The 20599-nt window shown below is 31.9% G+C and overlaps 1 protein-coding gene across 2 annotated transcripts in view; it reads right to left on the reverse strand.

Annotated features, from left to right (window-relative positions):
• Positions 1–216: 216 nt before the first annotated feature.
• The window catches only part of LOC113392123 (homeobox protein OTX1), a 56087-nt gene continuing 35704 nt past the window's right edge, over positions 217–20599 (reverse strand). For both annotated transcript variants that reach the window (XM_064219307.1, XM_026628406.2), the window contains exons 3-5: positions 6631–6785; positions 2327–3094; positions 217–2167 (exon numbers count right to left, since the gene is read on the reverse strand). In XM_064219307.1, coding sequence (XP_064075377.1) covers positions 1877–2167; positions 2327–3094; positions 6631–6785 — 1214 coding nt within the window. In that variant the 3' untranslated portion in view covers positions 217–1876. The remainder of the gene's footprint in view (positions 2168–2326; positions 3095–6630; positions 6786–20599) is intronic.

The raw sequence follows: 20599 nt of genomic DNA on the forward strand, positions 1-20599 counted from the left end.
TAGTACTTTTTTATTAAAAAAAAAATACTGTCAAATCTTAACTGTACTCTCAAAATTTATTTTCAGTAAGAAGGTTACTATCATAAATAAATATGAGTATTGAGTTATTGTTAAGTGAGTATGAATTACAATATTGAGTTTATTTTTTTTAAAGTACCAAGACTATTTGTATTTCGCTTTGAAATGAATAAAGATGAATAAAATAAAACACAAAAATGTATTTTATATGCATATATTCGGATTCAATATTTCAATAGCTATCAATTAATAATTATTACAACTTAACTTAAAAAAAAAATACACTGACTGTTCGCCGAACACGGAATTCGCGTACTTACTAACTTAGCTATGTCCAAGCATAAAATGTACTATAAGTTACGAATTTCATTACATCACCTACGATTTCGTAAATAAAAATCAACCTTACCACCTTCGAAATAAGTCTTTCTTTTAAATAAACGCGAAAATAGTACCGGTCGCAAAAAGAACGCACAATTTTTATGTTATTCTAACAGTTTTTATAGAGCAACATATATTTGAATTTAGAATTGCTGTATTTTTTTAAATGTCCGTTTTTTATGCAACCAGACTCACATGACGTGTTTGTTATTTTAAAACATACATTGTTTAAATCTAGTAATCTCTTTGTAATTTCATTGTTAAAAAGAATTTATAGATTTAAAAAAAATTAAGACAATCCAATAAATTAAACGATTGCGTCTAAGAATTTGTTATCCCAAATTCTTTATTTAAAAACAATAATTAGTCTATTATAAATTATTTTTACATTATCTGTACAATTTATTTGCACTAATTGATGTTTTATTTTTACAATCAGAGTGCAAACAATTTTAAAAATTAGGGAGAAATGTATCATAGCTTCGTACTGTATTGGAGCTCTGAAAAGGTTGTCAATACCAAAAAAAAAATTACCACTGGTAACACTGGGATATAAATTCTCTTAAAGGAGATTTTAGTAAGCTGCAAGGAGTACTTCTATGAATCACTAATCAATTTAACACTTAAAATTTATGACCTACACAATTTATTCCACATATACAATAGTAGCACGCACATTTACAAATTTCATTTAAAAATAAAAACTCTTACACAATACTTTATAATATATACAATAATAATAAATTTACGCGAATTCACCAAGCGTCGTCATAATCTAAAATTATTAATTTTTAAATACAATAAGTGATATGACTCAAGGGAATGTACAAGCGAAAAAAATTGCAGGTTTTATTTATATGGCAACTTTAAGCCGACATTAAGGTAATTAGGCCTCGTTATGAAATTTCGTTGAAAATCGTTAAGAACGGTTTCACAAATTAAAGTCTTATGGGCGTATTTGTAAATTAGGAAATGGGCAAATCGTAAAATCATACTTTAGAAAAAAGTTTTTAAAGTGGTTAAGCTTAACGCTTTAGTCCTTTGTGATAAAAGTATATTTTTTTTAGGTATCATAATATTGACTTTGTTTATTTGGCATCAGAATGATTTTAGGTTTTGCCAACATATTCTAAGTTCACAAAGTAGACTAAACTCTCAACTTCATTTAAGCGATTTATCCAAACAAGGCTTTGCTTCGGATAATTTATGTAACTCAAAGAAAACCATTGTTGATATGTACTTACGACGCATTTTTAACAACTATCAAATTTTCATACAGTTCGGAAATAGACAAACGTCTTAAAGAATGAATGATAATATGAATAATTTGACAGCTGCCAAAATTACGCTTACCGAATGCTGACCGTGACCATAGACAATTATTTAATGTACAGAAGCAAACTGGTGTCTGGATAAATCGCCTAGTAACTTAAATAATAGGAAGTATTTACAATAACCTAGGAAAAGACTAGAAACACTACACCATATTTATACCGTACTTCTCTGGCGCGAAATAGCTGTTGCCAGAGTTAGAAAAGTTCGTGATTTGGGACGCTTGGAGCATGCTTAAGTGGGGCGAGTTCTGCGGCTGGTTCTCGGGGGACTCGGGGCCCGACGACAGAATGTTGTGGTGGGAGGGCCAGGCGGCGGGAGGAGAAGGGTTGCCGAATGACACTTGGTTGTAGAGCTGGTTGCCGTTGGCCGTTAGGTTGTGTGAGTGATGGGTGCCGTGAGACTGGTTCACGCTCGAACCGTTGAAGTACTCCATCTGTGAATTAAGATCCTTTTAGTATGCTTCTTTAAGCTTTAAATAAAGCTAAAGAGTATAAATCAGTAAAGATTTAGCCAATAAAAAGTTTTAATTAATACATAATACTAATAATGGTTTCAAAGCGTAGTTTTAAGAGTGGTGGAAATAAGTATTTACCTGACTAGGATAGTATGGCGAATTGTATGCGCTCTGCCCATATCCCTGATGATGATGAGAGCTGGAATAACTCCTGATGTAGTCCGAGCTGCCTGGCCAGTGGAAACTGTTGTAGCTGTCCGGATGATAAACATTCCCTGGGCCATTCAAACTTTGGGGAGTTATGGGAGGAGAAGGGGTCGTCATGATAGATGAATTGGACCCTAAAGGAGTTAAATTTCCTGTCAAACGAGAGCTGTACTGGTCTTTAACTAGATTACTGCCAAACGATTTCTCCGAATAGTCGACTTTGCTCGAATAGTCCAATCGTTTTGGACTATTATAAAGCTCCTGTTTTGGCGTCACTCCATAATTGTGGACGTTCGATAGAGCATCAGACGGTGATGACTCCTTGCTGATTCTGAGAGCGTCATTCGAATTATAGTGATGAGAAATGGATAAGTTCTTGTTCAAAGGTGATGAATCGTAGTTGGAGGGGGCCGCTTCTTTCTTGCAAATAACATTTATTGGGGGACTTACTGATGTGGTTGGGGTCGGGAGGTTGGGGGAGGATGTGGCGATGCTGGACGTGTTTTGGGTTGAGGTGAGCGAGTTTGACGAGTTGGTCAATGATTTCGATGTCGTGATCTTCGATGATGTATTGGAACTTTTGATGGAGTTACTTGATGATATGCTTTTGGAGTTTGATGAGGTTTTGCTTGATATTTGGGAATTGGTCTGCTGTTGTAACTGTTGTCGACACTTTGCTCTGCGGTTCTTGAACCAGACCTGAGGAATAAATGTTTTGATTAAAGCAGAGCTATAAAAACGGTTACAATTGTTTAAAAATGTTTTGTTTGGGATAAGAAGAATATCCCAAAAGCATTGCCTGTGGACCAGTGGCCAGCTCGCATTCTGATGAGCGATAGAACAGGTGGACGTATATATATATTTTAATAATTTAACCGTTTTCAGATTCAGCAAAATATATTATGTATAAATAAAAATAATAATAATTAAAAATATATATTTATAAAACATTTTAAGCGATTTTTTTCTGATATATGGGCCACCTGATGTTAAGTGGTCACCACCAGCCATAGACTAGGGCACTGTAGGAAATGTTAACCATTTCTTACATCGCCAATGCGCCACCAAGCTTGGGAGCTAAGATGTTATGTGCCTTGTGCCTGTATTTACACTAGCTCAATCACCCTTCAAACCGGGACACATGAATACTGAGGACCTCTGTTTGGCGGTAGAATATCTGATGAGAGGTTGCTATCTACCTAGACTGGCTTTTACAAAGTCCTACCATCAAATGAATTCAATTAAATCCACATATATACATCCTTATGTTTAAGCCACGTAAGCCAGAGTTGTAATTTATTATGTTTTTAATTAATAATTAATATCATTAATAATAAATTGATAAATAACATTTTATAATCTGTATTGTACTAAAATCTGCTGTTATATACTCGATACAAAATCGTAATAAACTACGATTGTATCAAGGAAATAAATAAATGTTGTAAATAACGTTAATAACCTTAAACATACAAGTAATAAACTACTTGGCTCCTAGTTATGTATGTAAGTTATGACAGTACAGACGTAAAATCATTCGGTAGCAGACATTAGCGTCACCCACGGATTAATAACATAGGTACATCGTTTATTCGTAAGATTATCTTTTACAGTGCGAATTTAACACATTTGTAGGAGGTACTTAATGCCTTTATTTAGTTTTATGTGTAATGTAAGTTATATTTGAGTAAAACAATTAATTTTTTTTTTAAATAATTGCCAGCATTAATTATTTATGACTTAACCTTTGCCTATAAAACAAAAAATAACTTTTATTCAATTTGTAAGTCTGTTTAATTATTTATTTTACGTGTAATTAAATAAATATGTAAGTATGACTATTAACAAGAATTTATAAAAAAAAAAATAATAACAATAGAAATAAAGAATGCCTTTGACATAAAACATAGAATTCCCGCGTATAATTATAACACAAAATGGCGGCGCGCATCTGTTACGAATCGAAAGCATTCGTTTCATTCATTCTTTGCTCTTTTTCATAAAAGTTATTAACTCGTTTATTCACAATGGCGAGGGGTGGCGGTAATCCGTACCTCGTTTGTGTACGCACGGAAAATTTGCTACCGATTTTAGTTTTGTCTTTTATTCTAACTTCCTTTATGAATATGTGAAAGTTATATATTAGTTTTTATTGACAGTTTACTTGAATATATGGCATGTGGAATACACGCAAAACAACTTCATAAATGTGTTGCTTTGGTGTCTCATGTATTACAAACCATTGAGTCTTATAAGACGAAAGATTCAATCTGAGTCCTGTGTGTGTGTGTGCGTGTGTGTGTGTCGAGATAGCCAATACAACTGTTGTTGTTTCAATTAGTAATAATAAGCAGTTCAATGAGTGCTAAAGTTTTATTTGTCGTCAAAAGTATTCTTAGTCCTAAGATTTTTGTATTTATGTTTGTGGTGTACCAAACCATTTTCACATTGCGTCGGCAATCATCGTTTTAAGATGTCCATTGGAAATAACAATACAATAAAAATTATACTTAGTGCTAAAATAACCGATGAGTAAGTCGTACCTAAGTAGACTGAGATACTTGTAGGTAATCGTAAAAGCAATCGATTTGTGAAATCCTATATATTTTGCCACTGACATGTATGAAAACAAAACTAAATAATTTTTATTTGAGCCCATTTTAATTTAACTCGTGATATATTTCCAAAGAAATAAACAACTAATACTAGTAACTTTTTTCGCCCTTATGCATAATAATTTTAATATTTTTAAACTACGCAAATACTCTTTCAATTGAATTTGATTTATTGGAAATAATATTTTATATCTATATTAATTTAACAAACGCACAAACAAGATCATTAAATGTTATCTGTACAATCGGAACAAACCAATTACAGCGGCCCTGCACAGATTATAATCTAAGAGAATAGACTAATGACCAAGATGGCCGACAGATTTGTATAATGAATGAAGGAAATTGATTTCAATCTTTATGAAGGGAGTTTTAGTTAGCGTGACTCTTGTTTTTATTTCTAATTGGTTCTTTGCAGATTATTTTTTAACTAAAAAACCTATTAATTTAAATAAAGCACAATTTATGCATGATATTTACGAAGGTATGTTAAAATAAGTATTCGATTTTTAAACGTATCGGATGGTTCGATATTTAAAACAAAACGTAATATTCAAACATTGTTGTCAACATCTCACAGAACAAAGGAGGATTAAATGATTCGATTTACAAATTTCGAAATTTCGAACGCATAATTCGATCGCACGCTAATGCCCTATCCGTGTTGATATAAATTGAACGTTTGAGCGAATCAGAGTTCAGTGAGACGTGAACCATTATTGAGGAGGCGTTTAATTTTTTTTTTTTCTTAATTTCTACTGGGTGGTTCGTCTATCACTCTTAGAGGATTATGATTTATACTTAAATATATCTTAAGATAAAGATAATTGAAACTGTTTAATATTGATCAACTTTGGAGTTGATTTAAATTATCTTTAAAGACGCTATAAATATGATTAATGTTAATAGATACAATATAGGTACAGTATAGGGTACTCAGAGATATTTTATGTTTGTATTTATTTATTTTATGTTTGTCTTAGTTTTACCTATATCCTAATTCGTATGTAAACTATCTTTTAAACCTGAACCTTTTAGATTAAAACCTATTTAGAATAATCTAAAGGAAATTACCTTATGCTATGAACGGATGTATTGACAGGTTTAAATCGAGCCGCTGATTAAACGGCGCATAGTAAAAATACTTGGCTGTTAATTGAATAAGCTATTTACCTGCATGTATATACAAAATATTTTAAGTTGAAAAATTGTCAGTTTAACATTCTTGTGCCATAAAAAGCACGTACAATTGTAGGTCCTATATTTTAATTCTTTGAGAGTCAAGCTCTGCTTTGGGTTTATATAGATTGCTACGAGATGTGAACTTTTCTATTGATTGGACCTAAAACGACCTAAATACATTTTTGAGCTAAATCTGACATAGTGCCAATTGCGAAATTATTCGAAAATAATTATTTTATTTGTGTTAAAAGAGCATCAACTCAACATCACTAACAACAATGTTGGATATCCAAGAGGCATATCTATACTGTTATAAATACAAAAGTAACTCGGTCTGTTACGCTTTCACGGTGAAAATCAAGCTTGATTCCCGACCTGCGACCATCGCCCTGAAACAAGGGTGATGCGGGCGACCACCAGTTTTATATAACAATCTACCTGTACTCTAGATTCCGGTAAGTTGATCTTCAAAGCCACTTCCTCCCTCATGAAGATGTCAGGGTATCTGGTCTTGCCGAACAACGCTTCTAGCACGTCCAGCTGTGCCCGTGTAAATGTAGTTCTCTCCCGACGTTGCTTCCTTGGATTTACACCTGCGGGAAAGAGATCGGTTTATCTTTTATCTTTGTCACACTATACGCGTTTTTGAAGTATGTTCGTCTTTTATGTACTGACTAGCTATCGTTGAATAAATGTATTGTTTTCAAAAGATAACAGCTGTATACTGAATATTTAGTTTATAAATGCCAATACCATTTGTAAAAGATTAAGTTAATAAATACAATAATGAACACACAAATTAAAACTTCAATAGTGAAACACATTTAAATCTTTAAATACATACACAACCTCTTTAGAAAAAATTTTTGTTTTTTATATTACACTTTGCAAAAAAATGTATACTTAAACATTCAAATTTAAAATCTGCTCCTATTTTGAAGTCGGTTATGTGTGTGTGTACTTTACAATGAATCTTGTCAAATGAGAATTGAAAGGTGATTGTAAATTAATTGAATAAAATATATTTTGTTTTTCTGTGTGTCACGTCCTATTATATAAGTTACGGTGGCTCTTGATAATTATCACTCTGGTTGAAATCGGTCCGGATACATAATAATCAATATCCTCAATACTATAACAATACTAAACATTGGTACATTGGTACTTGGTACATTTAGAGGGCCGTCTCTAGACGTTGACGTAAAACTAGCCAGTAAATATAATTGTCACATATAGTCTGTGGGCTGAAATATCAATGACATGTTCATAAATACTTAGTACCTTAACAAGAAAGATAGATAGACAGATAATTACATTCCAACCGTTGCCTCCTACGTTGCGATCTATGGTATAAAATATTTGTTAATTTTTTTTTTAATAAATCTTATTCAGACTGATGAAAATAAATATCTACCATCTTCGTAAAATTGAGTTCATATTGACACGTATTCCATCAATAACAACTCATAAACTTAATTTAATTACTTTCGTCATTGTAAAGATAAAACTATATTATTTTATAAATATATGAAAATATTTCTTGTAAAATTTGCTTATCGACAGTACGTACTATTATCAATAATTTCTCATTATTAGCATTAGCATTAGCAGCCTGTAAATTTCCCACTGCTGGGCTAAAGGCCTCCTCTCCCTTTGAGGAGAAGGTTTGGAGCATATTCCACCACGCTGCTCCAATGCGGGTTGGCGTAATACACATGTGCCAGAATTTCGTTGAAATTAGACACATGCAGGTTTCCTCACGATGTTTTCCTTCACCGCCGAGCACGAGATGAATTATAAACACAAATTAAGCACATGAAAATTCAGTGGTGCCTGCCTGGGTTTGAACCCGAAATCATCGGTTAAGATGCACGCGTTCTAACCACTGGGCCATCTGGGCTCAATAATTTCTCACCAATTATAATCTATATAAAAAGTCTAATATCAATTCAGGCGCCAAAAATGTGGAATTTAATTTCGCGCGTCATTTGATTTCGTGTGAATACATTTTGAATGTCATATACCTAATGTCCACAAGAACCAGTTTAAATAATTATAGTCATCTAATATTATTATAATATCAAATATCAATTTCATAAGTACTGTTCTATATATTTTTTTCAATTTGTAATCTAGATTGAGCGTCACAGAGTAAAAATACCATGTGAAGCTTGGACAATATTGTTTTTTTTTTTTTAATTACCGTATTGGTTTTTTTTTTTGTAATAAATATTATGTTCAAGATAAAGGATACATTTATGACTTTTATCAATGTATAATCGTCATTGACTTTATAGACTTTTGTGGTAGCCCGACTGGGTAGGTACCACCCACTAATCAGATATTCAACCGTCAAACGGCAATCCATATTATTGTTATGTTCCAGTTTGAAGGGCGAGCACATCTTTGTTCCCAAGGTTGGTGGCGTATTGGCTATGAAAATAATGGTTAATATTTCTGACAGAGCCAATGTATTGGCGAAACCCTAAGCAAACTGAGGTTGGAATATTGGTAGTTTCACGTTAACCACGCAAAGCCGTTGGTCCTGTGCCTGATTCCAGTAGTAATGGATTGATATCTCAACGGATTATGAGAAGAGGGAACACGTTGTTTTGCGCACCCATTTCTGCTAAATATATTATAAAAATAAGCTAATACGTGTATTTAAAAGTCGCTATTAACGAATAAAAAGAAACTAAAATAAACTTAAGGGGTAGATCTATAAGACCATGTTCAGACTTACTGTTCTATATGGATCAGAGTGTTGGGCCACAAAAGGGATAACTGAAAGACAATTGCATGTGGCGGAGATGAGAATGAGAAGATAGAGTAAGGAATGAGTACATAAGAGGAAGTTTGAACGTGGCACCCGTAACCGAGAAGATATGGGGAAACCGGCTGTCATGATATGGGCATGTTATGCAAAGGAATGAGGACCATGTTGTAAGAAGGGTCTTGAGCATGGACGTGGATGGATATAGACGAAGGGGACGACCAAAGAAACGATGGATGGATTGTGTGAAAGACGATATGGCTGGAAAGAATGTTTCTTGTGAGATTACGTCAGACAGAGAAGTATGGAAGAAGTTATACTGCGCCGACTTCAACTAAAATAGGGATAAGGGCAGGAGGGTGATGAATTAAACAAATACAAGATATCTAGACTAAGTTTACCTCGATGGTAAATTATGACGTTAATTTGTTAAGAGGGGTCAAGTATATTTATCCAGTTTTACGTAGTATTTATATATATATGTAAACACTACACATAAATATCACCTGTGTGATTGCCTGCGGTGTATGCAGTTCACAGTTGTCGAATAATATGTGGCCGTATCGATAATTCTGCAAGTTCGACAATAGCTACAATAGAAAAAATCTAAACTATTTTGTCTTCATTTTATTTTATTTTTTTAATAATATAAAGTAGAATATTGAAACAATTCAGTATATATAAATAGGTTTTATATATAGTTTCGGGCTGTGTAAACGTGTGAGTTTTCTCATTGAATGGAGAAAAGTCGTTGAAGGCACCGATGCGATATAATTAGGCTTAGATTTTTTTATAATTTTGAACAATTATAATTTATTTTTCTACGAATATATTGTTTATTAAAAATCTATTCCACCATTAGCAATTCAATATAATTTAAAGTACAAATATTATACAGAATAAAATATATAACAATAAAAAGTTAAGTCAGACCAATAATTGTTACTTTAAAATACCTGTCGTCTGTGTGTAAACTTAACTACACGACATATATTTTATACGTCAAATGTCAACTACAACCTCTTTGAATGAAACGTAGTGGTCATAATTCAAATTTGGAACCAAAAACAAATAGAAAGGAGGTCATACAAAATTAAATGTAATCCTTTAAATACTAGAGCGTCATTATTCAAGTCTGAATTACATTTGTACCTCTTTAACAAGCCTGACATTAAGGTATGCGAGAGAAAATTTGGTGATTAATTGCTTGGACGTATCACGTATGTTTAGTTTTTTTTTTTAAATGTGTGAATAGGCTAAGGCAGACAGCGCGTCTGCGCTACATTATCTTTTGTTTATATTTACGTTTACAAACATGTTAGTGAATGGTGTGGTGGTGGAATTATGTTTGGTGTTTTGTAATAAATTAGAAAAAAAATCTTATTGACTATCAATGCACAGCCAAAAGTAATGAGTCTAGAAAGGTGAAATTTGTAACAGAGGTCTATTTTAAATTGTAAGCATCGACTAAAAAGGATCTTTGCAAATTTTAACATTAAGGAGGGAAATTAAGCTATACATTTATTTAAATTAAAAAAAAAACATTGTTTCATTTTGAATGTTTTAAATTACTATTTAAAAAAAGAACGTTATCAATTGTCATTTTACCGCGCATTCTCCGTGTATCATATTAAAAATTCTATTATCGAACATCAAAATTCAGCTGGGGCGAAATCGTTATTAGACTTTTCAATCGCCCGCTCGCTTACGGATTAAAATAAAATAATACAACATCCATTCGGAACGAGTCCGAAACCGTCCCCATTCAGCCTATTCCAAACAAACATTTCATACGAAAACTGTCACATTACCTATCCATAGAAAAGTGAAAATAAATAGACATACATCTGCCTCTTTCTTACGCGTAGTGCGCACTCGGGTTGAAAAGAGACAAATGTATTCCAATTGTCATCGTTGACAATGGGGGCTCGAGCGCTAATCCTCATGACATGGCTTTTTTCTTTTTTTTTTGCGTCGGCTGCGATATTATCTTCACGGCTGATTTCTGATAGAGCTACTAGCTTGTTTATACTCGCTTGTCTGTGACTGCTAATGGTATATTCGTGTTGAGATCTTGTTACGGTTTGTCGGTAATTCTAAAGGTGTTCGATAAAGGTTAAGCTCTCGAAAGTGGTGGTTTTGGTTTGCTAATCGATTAATTCCGTTCGAAATTCAAATATTTATAATCATTGCAAATTAAATAGATTTTTAAATTATTTTTTTAACGAAAAATAACTTTTGTTTCAGGAATACTTAGTTCTTCAGATATTTTTAAGTAATTTGTGTTCAGTTTTAGGATCTTGAGGATGAATAAATTAATGACTTGAAGGGTATTTATAGATAATTTGTAGGTCATACTTAACTTATTCGAATATCTCTACATAATCATAAAAGAGGAACTACTAATTTGGTGTCAAAGTCAGGCCTATATTCCAAACCAATGATTGCTTTTTTTTAATTTATGGTAATTGTCATGGTAATTACTTGTAATTGTCTGATTGATAAAGTTAATTTTGAGTTTTTAACTTGTACTTCTGTACCAATATTATAAAGAGGAAAGATTCGTTTGTTTGTAGTACTGATACTACTGAACCAATTCAGAGAATTCTTTCAATATCAGAAAGTTACTTTAAACTAAAATAATATATTATATTATAGTATATTTTATTTAAATAATAATAATCAAAGAACTTGTAAAGCAAATGAAATTCTGTAAGAAATCACTTAGTATTTCACTCGTGAAATGTCGACAACTTACAGTGTTACGGCATTGTGATACGTATATACTATATATTTTATTATTATTATAGTAAATGCATGTAATACTCTGAAATCTCACGCTTCCATCGGTGAATTTCGAGTTTCTTTTTACAGAATAGCTCAACACAACAGAGCTGCGTAGACGGAGGTATGTAATCTTATTTTATATATTGAATTCCACGCGGGCGAAACCGCAAGCAAGTAATCGTTATATTTATAAATTATTCTTTATTTAGGTTACATTCACATCCATTTATAATTAAAACAAATTATATATATATGCTGCTATCAAACGATATAGATGGTTATGTAAATATGAATCATTTTACTATTAAACATGTTAGTTGATTTTAATTTGGCTGACGTTTCGTCGTTGACAGCGCCCTAACTTGAGATCGATTGGTTCGGTAAAAAAATAAATTGATACAAAACATTTCAATAGCAAAACGTGATCGATTCGTAATATTTTTTAAGATACTTACAGCCTTTTAAAAATTTTAATGTTTAAAAATTATTGATCTTGAAAGAAGCTAAAAATTGGTTATTGTTTCTGGAAATACATTTTTAATCTACTTCAAATAACATTATGATCTTTAATGGAAGGTATTGGTATTTAAAAAATTAAATGTTTAAATAGCAATAGAGACAAAATTATCATATATACTAATAATTGAGACTTTTTTGTATTGTGTCTAATTGAAAAACTACTAAACCAATATAGATAAAACTTATAGAAGAACATGAAAACGGGTAATTGGATTACCTGATTGTAAGTTAATTCTTATATGCATTTCTTGAGTTACTGGATTTTTTATTTTTAAAATGTTTAAAGACTCGAGCTTGATATTTAAAAGATCCATATATTTTTGATACAAAAAAAATTAAGTTGGAGAATAGCTAACAAATTATCTATTAATAATCTGTGTCACAGAAAAATCAGTAAACCACAGGCTGGAACGCTTATTATTTTCCCGTTTTTCACGGTGTTTGACCCCATCCGTCCCCACGGAGTATCTCTTTTAATGATGTGTAAAATATTTCAAGGGGAGGACAGATGGTAAGGGATAAAGAAAACAACTTTATTCTCAACACGTAGTTGCTATTTTAGATCGGTAGCTGGCAACACTGAGTGGCGGGAACATCAACTGTCAATTTGACGGAGGGGCCGTAATGGATGCTCACGGATTTGAGATTGTTGTTATAGTTTGTTTAGGGCCGTTTGCCTAATTAGTTGCTAAATCTTATCTTCGATTTCATAGTTAAATCGCTGCAACCGTTACGAGTTTGATAAATATTATAGTATTTTAGGTATATAAGAATGTAATTCGTATAACGCTAAAATTCAAAACATGTTCAAAGCTATTCTTAATCTATACTAATATTAAATGAGAATCTCTGTCTTACGTTTTTCTTTTTGGTATGAGTAAGCTTTAACACCAAGAAAGGACTCAATTTTGGTATCTAATCCTGACGACCAACCCCTGAAACGCGAGCGAAGCCCCAGGCGACAACTAATGTGTTACATACGACTGATGGATTTGATTTAAATTTTATTTAAATAACAGTTATTCACATCAATTCTGTAAATGTATACAAATATGAATTAGAAATAGTTACTGTATAAACCTTGACTGCGAGGAATGGTTGTAAGAATGCTAGCAGCATTTCTCGTTTCTTTAGGATGAAAATGATATCACTTTATTAGAGAAATTCTAAATATTACACAAGATCATATAAGGTCGATTTAAAATACTAGAGGTATTCATCGCTTAGCAAAACAAGTCGTATTACAAGCATAATATTTATGAACATAAATAATAATTTAGACTTTTTAATTTTTCGAAATTTGTTAAATAAAATAATTCTTTTTTATTTTACGTTTAAATAGTATCCATTTATATAAGATCCCTACGGTATATATTATACATCCCCATGAAACATACATATATTTTATCACCATAACAAGCTATATTTCAACACGGCACCCGAAACGAGGGCTGGCAACACATAAATCATGTTAACACATAAATTGCACTGGCAACACAACCCTGGGGGTTGCGTACAAGTTGTGACAGATTAACGCTGAGGGACACACTACTTAAGATAAGATATTCAATTTTCAGCCTTAATTGTTAAGGATATGGTTGAAAATCGAGTGTCTATTTTATATCTTTCCCCTTAGAAATCAATGAGTTATTTTATTAGCATGATAATGTTGCCAGCGTGCAGTAGGGGCTAACCGAATTGTCGGTAAATTGAAATTTATCAAATAAATTATTTCGAGGAGGGGCGTTAAATATGATTGAATAATGTTCTATTTGTTTAAGTGTAAGGGAGTTCCGGCTTAGGAAATGACTTCCGAAATCTAGTTTTGCAACATACCTATTGCATATTATAACACGTATGCTTTTGAAAGCAGAGGTATTATATAATATTTAATTCATCGCATTATTGCGTGTACTTTGGTTTTTTCTTTTGGCTGGTTAATTTTTCAGGCGGTCATGATTTTTATATACTAGCTACCTGTTTCGGCTTCACATGGCTACAATAAGGATCTATATAGGACTTTTGGATTGAAAACAGACATATAAATAATAAAAAAAATTGTTTTCCGTCTAGGAAAGTTGAAATTATCGACTACTGTCTACTATAATACGTGTGTATTTAATTCTAAAATTACCTTTTTTCTTGAATCAATTATGTTTATTTATGAAATTTTATACTATGTAGACATGCATATAGGTATAAAACATATAAATATATCTGAATATTGAACATCGTAGTTAAGTTTTATCACAGTCAGTTAGAAGGCACTTCTTTGGGAACCATCCCTTACTCTCGAGAGTACGGATTAACTTATCGCAGAGGAGTGCAAGGGGGTGATAAATTGTAAGGGTCCTCTTTGGAGGATGATGCTTGAAATTTTGAAACTTTTTTTACATACTTAATATAAAATTTGCTTCCTTCCTTTTCAGATAAACCTTAGAGCTTATTCCACCACGCTGTCCTAATGCTGGTTGGCATATACCTAACATGTGTCAAAATTTCATTTGCCAACAGTTACTCAGCGGTACTTACCTGGATCTGAACCCACAATTTTCGTTAAAGATTTAAGTTTTCTAACAACGAGGATGTCTCGGATCAAAATAAAAAGTAAATTTAATTTAATTTATTATAATACCTTTATTTTGTAAGTAGGATAACTTCCGTCAAACAGTGAGAATAAGTTATTCAATATAACAAATATATAGGATTTAACAAACTTAACATTGTATAGACGACAAAACAGTTTTCTAAAGAACAGACATGAAAATTACTATGACCATAATAAATAATTTTGTAAACTTTTATTACTTTTTAATTTATCATAAATAAAACATTTATGTAACTAATTTACTCGTGTTAAATAAAGTATATAATACAATGAGACTATTTGTCTATAACGAGAGGAATAGAGTCATTTATAATCTATGGCACACACGCGTCGTCCACGCGTCCAAGCGTTTATCTGTTTTCACAGCAATTCACACTTGAGACCGAACGATTTTTCATGCTAATTTATAATCTTCAAGCCAATAAAAAGTAGTAAATTTTACATCATCAATGAATAAGATTAGGTTCATGCGAAATTATATCAATACTTGCAAAATTAGTCTTTCATGGGAGATATGACAAGTATTTGAAGATAGTAGTTTCAAGTGAAATTTTGTCTTGATACGCTATCAAGGGAGCAGAACGTAGAAGAATTAGTTTTTACGATCTAAAATAAGATTTCAAAATAAACATTTTTATATAAGGTTTTTATTAATGTTAGTATATTCTATTACTTTATTCCTAAGCTAATGGTAAGTGGTCACCACCGCTCATAGACATTGACGGTGTAAGAAATAATAACAATTCCTTAAATTACACCAATGCGCCATCAACCTTGAGATAAGATGTTATGTCCTTTGTGCTTATAGTTATACTGGCTCACTCACCCTTCAAACTGAAACACAAGTAAGTATTACTGTTTGACGGTAGAATATCCGATGAGTGGGTACCCAGACGGGCTTGCACGAAGCTCTGCCACCAAGTCTAAATCGAGTAAATTGAGTTTTAATATTTCGATTTTATATTCGTTATCTTTCGTAATTATATGTTGCAGTGCGGTATAATTTATACATAATATTATATTCTTTTTGTATAACAATTTCACATTTTCGAGAACAATCAGCAATCAACAATTAAATATAATAAATGATACATTCAAGTCGTCTTTTTCGCAACATTGCGCGCCGTTCCGAGATACGTCACTCGTAATGGAGGCATTTTCTCTCGCGTAAAAAGCATTTGCGTTTCAGGGTTGCTTAGTTTTAAACATACCTTTATAACGTTAAAGGTACATTTGGGAATGTCGTTTAAATAGATCTCGGAATTTAAATAAAACAGTTGTAAGCTTGTTGAATTATTTGTATATCGTTATTGCAATAAAAAAGCGTTAAATTTAACTTTAAAGTATTTTATATCTATCAAAATATACCTCAGTATATGTTTAAAAGAAAAAATACTACCGGTACTATTTTTGCAGTGAGTAAAATTCAAAGACATTGGGTTTAAAATATGAAGCGCAATTTACTATATTTGACGTAAATATTAAGTAGTATTGACTGATACATTTCACCTTATGAACAAAATAAGAATAATCACAATTTACATTTAAAATACTTAGGAAACTAACAGACAATAGCAAAAGACAATTTTACATTCAGACAAATGTAGTAGCTTCATGAATATCTACATAAATTTATTTACATTAGTAAATCATAGTATACGTATACTATGTTCCAACCATAAGAGGAGAAAAGCCAAATAAACAACATTTGACAGCAAATTAACGCGATATCATTGGCCGAGAGCTTGATTAATCTATGATATTCACTATGGATTTGCGGAAAAATGGCGTTTTGAAAGTCGACGAAAGTTTTATCGGAATTTTGGAAGTTAAATTAAAGTGGATATAAGTAGTTAAGTGTAACAGTGTTGTATTAGAAATAAAGATATATTAATCATAAACTGTTTGTACTGCACAATATAGCTGAGTTATTAGCAAATCGCATGAAATACGTAAATCTAAGGTTTGTTTGTTTTTATTTCTATTTAAGACGCTATCGTTTATAGTAATAGTTATTTACGTGTTCGCCAGCCCTAAACGGTTACAATTAACTGGCCACAGAACGCAAATGTAGAAATTTAATTAGATTTAAGATATTATTTTATTACATTTTTACATTAAATGATATTTGATTCACAGCGTACGTATTTTATTATATCTGGTTATAATGAACCAGTACTTATAGAGTGATTGATTCTTGTATAATTGCGTATGTTACAACTCGGTAGCGATAGATGGCGTTGATTGAAATTGTCACTTGCCTGAATCGCGCTATCAAAGTATTCGCTACTGCGTATAAATATATAAAATAATAGATCTGAACTGGTATCCCACCGACTACGTTCTGAGCCGAGGTGCGATCTCATAGGAGACACCGTCAGAACGAACGTCAACCCCGTGCCCGAAAGGGCTCAAACTTCAAGGCTGAGTCTAGTACTCGCCCGTGACGCAGTAAAGGCCAGTAGGGCCAACAGCACTACATCATTCAAGAAAAAAAAAAAGATCTGAACTGTTGTGAGCCACCCAATGACGCTGGAGTAGCCGCTATGGCCAACAGCAACTATTAATTCGAATATATGTACATAATATATATATAAATATAGTGGGGAAACTCTTCTCCAGTTGCTTTCAACATTATTAAGCACCCGAAGCCTCTACTTTGACGTATACAATGCTATAAATTTATCATTTTATGTCGTTTCTACTGCTTGACTCGATTATTATAAATTTTACTGTTATTGTAAATATACATGCGTCCGGCATTTTATATCCTTTTTCGTAGTTTAATTATTCTTCTATGGAACATTTTAAATAAACATGTACATAGCATGTAGCCACGAATACGACTGCTTTACGAAACGTATAACAAATAATTATATAGAGTAATTAATGTAATTTAATTGGTCGAAAAGAATAACTACAGAGTTTCTTATCAGTTCTTGTCAGTTTAATCTACATTTTGAATGAATAGTAGCTTAAATTTTAATTTTATCTTGTTAAATAAATCATAAGAGCTTCAGTAAATTTCGATTTGAATAGATCATATATTTATAAAAAAATAATTAATTAATGCTTTTTATTTGGGCTTTAGATTTAAACTTCTACGTCAACCATAAAAAAAAAACATAAGTTATTTGTATGATACAATTTATACTAAAGTTATTCTATTTTTAAAATATCCCACTCACTTTAAAAGCAAAATAATCGTATATTTTAAGTGTTTACGTGTGCGTGCGCTTCACACCACGGCACGTGTCAGTCCCACGTCAATACACCTCAAGTGTTTGCTCAAACCCAACAGTAATGGAAGGATGATATCATAGAAAATAATTGATTCAGACAACAAAAACATAATTGCCTTGTTAGTAAGTGAAGCGAAGTTATGCTGCGGGCAGATATTTGTAATTAATATTAGATAGTCTAGTCACACCTTAAGTTTAATGAGATCGTTATGAGAATTTTCCAGAAGTAAGATTACTTGTCTTGCTAGATGAATAAGTTTTTTTTGTATCATGTTTATAATGTTAAAATTAAAGTACTAATTAAACTCAAACTCAAATACCTTTATTCAATATAGAAGTATTACACTTACTTATTGATAGTCAAATTAAACACTACCACCGGCTAGGAAAAGGAAACACCCTGACCTGAGAAGAACCGGCGAAAGAAACGCAGCGGGTCTTTTTTTTGTCAATCTAATTAAATACATATATTCAATATGAATATAAATAGCCAGGAGGCGATCGTTTAATTCCCAAGTGCTATCAATCATGAACTCACTAATTGTACCAAACACAAGCGTTCCTTTACAATTTTTTAAAATAAGGCAACATAAGCATTTTGAACGCTTTCTGGGATCCTGTTGTAGAACCGTATACATTGCCCCAAGAAAGAGTTACTGACTCTATGCAGTCGCGTAACAGGAGTAACAAGTTTGCGTTTGTTCCTTGTACATACAAAACACTACAGAATTATTTTTTAATACTTAAAAACTTTATTGGAAACAAAGAACTCATAGGAAATTAAATCCGCGGATAAACGCTCAGACAATCCTTGAATATGAATTGTTTATAAACATTATACAAACGCACCCGTACGCAATCACTAGTTTAAACATTCGCATGTAACTTAACCCGTAATGTAAAATTCGCCGGCAGTGTTGCCCTCGGCAAAAATAACAAACAGTAAAACACTTTGGAGCGTTGTTGACTTTACAATTAGCCAACGCTTGGGGTAGGCGTGACCCCGGGACAGAAAAACCGACGGCGTTTTACAGAATGTTTTATCTGTACTGTTGTGGGAAAAAAAAACAATAAATACTCATGACTTCTTTCTATCAATTTTTGGACAGATGACGTGATAAATTATTTCAGAAAAAAGTCTATTGAATTTTAAACTAACAAAAAATGTTTAATTAATAAACTTATATTTATATTAAGGAGTACGCAACACGTAAACTTTATATTGTTTAATATTAAGAATATGTATTAAGTGTATCTTTTGTTTGAGACATAAATTAAATAAATAGATTTATTTTGTTTTAGTTGGATTTGATTCAACCGAGAGATTCCAGTGGCTAAAAATGGTCAATCTGAACAGCAGATGGTTCGAAACCGGAAGAGCACTATTCAAATGCATATGTTTATTTGTGTTTATAAGTCATCTCGTGTGTAACAGGCTTTGTTATGGTGCATTACTGTGTGGGTCCATATCGAAAAATATAAGCACACGATCAACGGTTTTACACCGGTGGACAGAGTGTAAACCTACCTTTAAACTCTGAGCTGCTATTGAGTTTAACTTTTTTTTATCATGATCTCGCTCTTTTGACTTTGACTTTGCAGCCACAGTGGTGACCATCGATACTGTCAATAAAAGAATATAATTCTAATTTTATTTAACGATAATTATAACTATTTAAAACTATGTTTTTTTATAATCATAAAAAAAATCATAGTTAATGTTTTATATTTCTAATCATGCAAGATGCCTGTCGTAATTACCTTTAATTAAGAGACAAATTACCTATAATAAATTTGACCTTAAATTAAATACTTTTGTTAGTTTTTGGTAGTACGTAATAAATATTGTTGTTCAAAGATAAAATACGAAGTAGTTAGATGTATAATGAGTTTATATTACATGGTATACACGACTAGAATTTAAAAAAATATACATTAATTTTAAGGTAAGCCGCGCAAAGTGGGCTCTATCAACTAGTATAACTATTCCTTGAAATATACGAATTAAATATAAAACTAGTCCAACCTATCGAAGCCTTATAATTACAATGAACACCTCTAAGTCATAGACGCCATATTTAATTTAATAAAGAATGTTTATAAATTTAAAATACTTAAATAACTCAGCAACACAAATATAATATTTAAGTTATTTTCATTGATATATAAAATATTTTCTGCTGCGTCTAGACAAGCTTTTTCAGCTTTTATGATTGTTTTAGAAATCTTCAACAGAAGTATAATAAATTGAGCTTCATAAAAAAAAAAAAATGTAATCATCGTCGTGTTTCTTCCGATATTTCACGACCAATTTCTACGTGGATCTTCGAGTACATTACTCTGTTATATAGTAATCATACTCTGTATAATCACTCCCTCCCACACCTGAAAGGTCGAATGTCGACTTACGGTGATACGCTATTTTAATGCGTTTATCCTTATAATGTTATGATTTTTAAAGTCAATATCGCTTATAGT

This window comes from Vanessa tameamea, chromosome 27 (assembly GCF_037043105.1).
Source record: "Vanessa tameamea isolate UH-Manoa-2023 chromosome 27, ilVanTame1 primary haplotype, whole genome shotgun sequence".
In the NCBI taxonomy this organism is placed as follows: Eukaryota; Metazoa; Arthropoda; class Insecta; order Lepidoptera; family Nymphalidae; genus Vanessa; species Vanessa tameamea.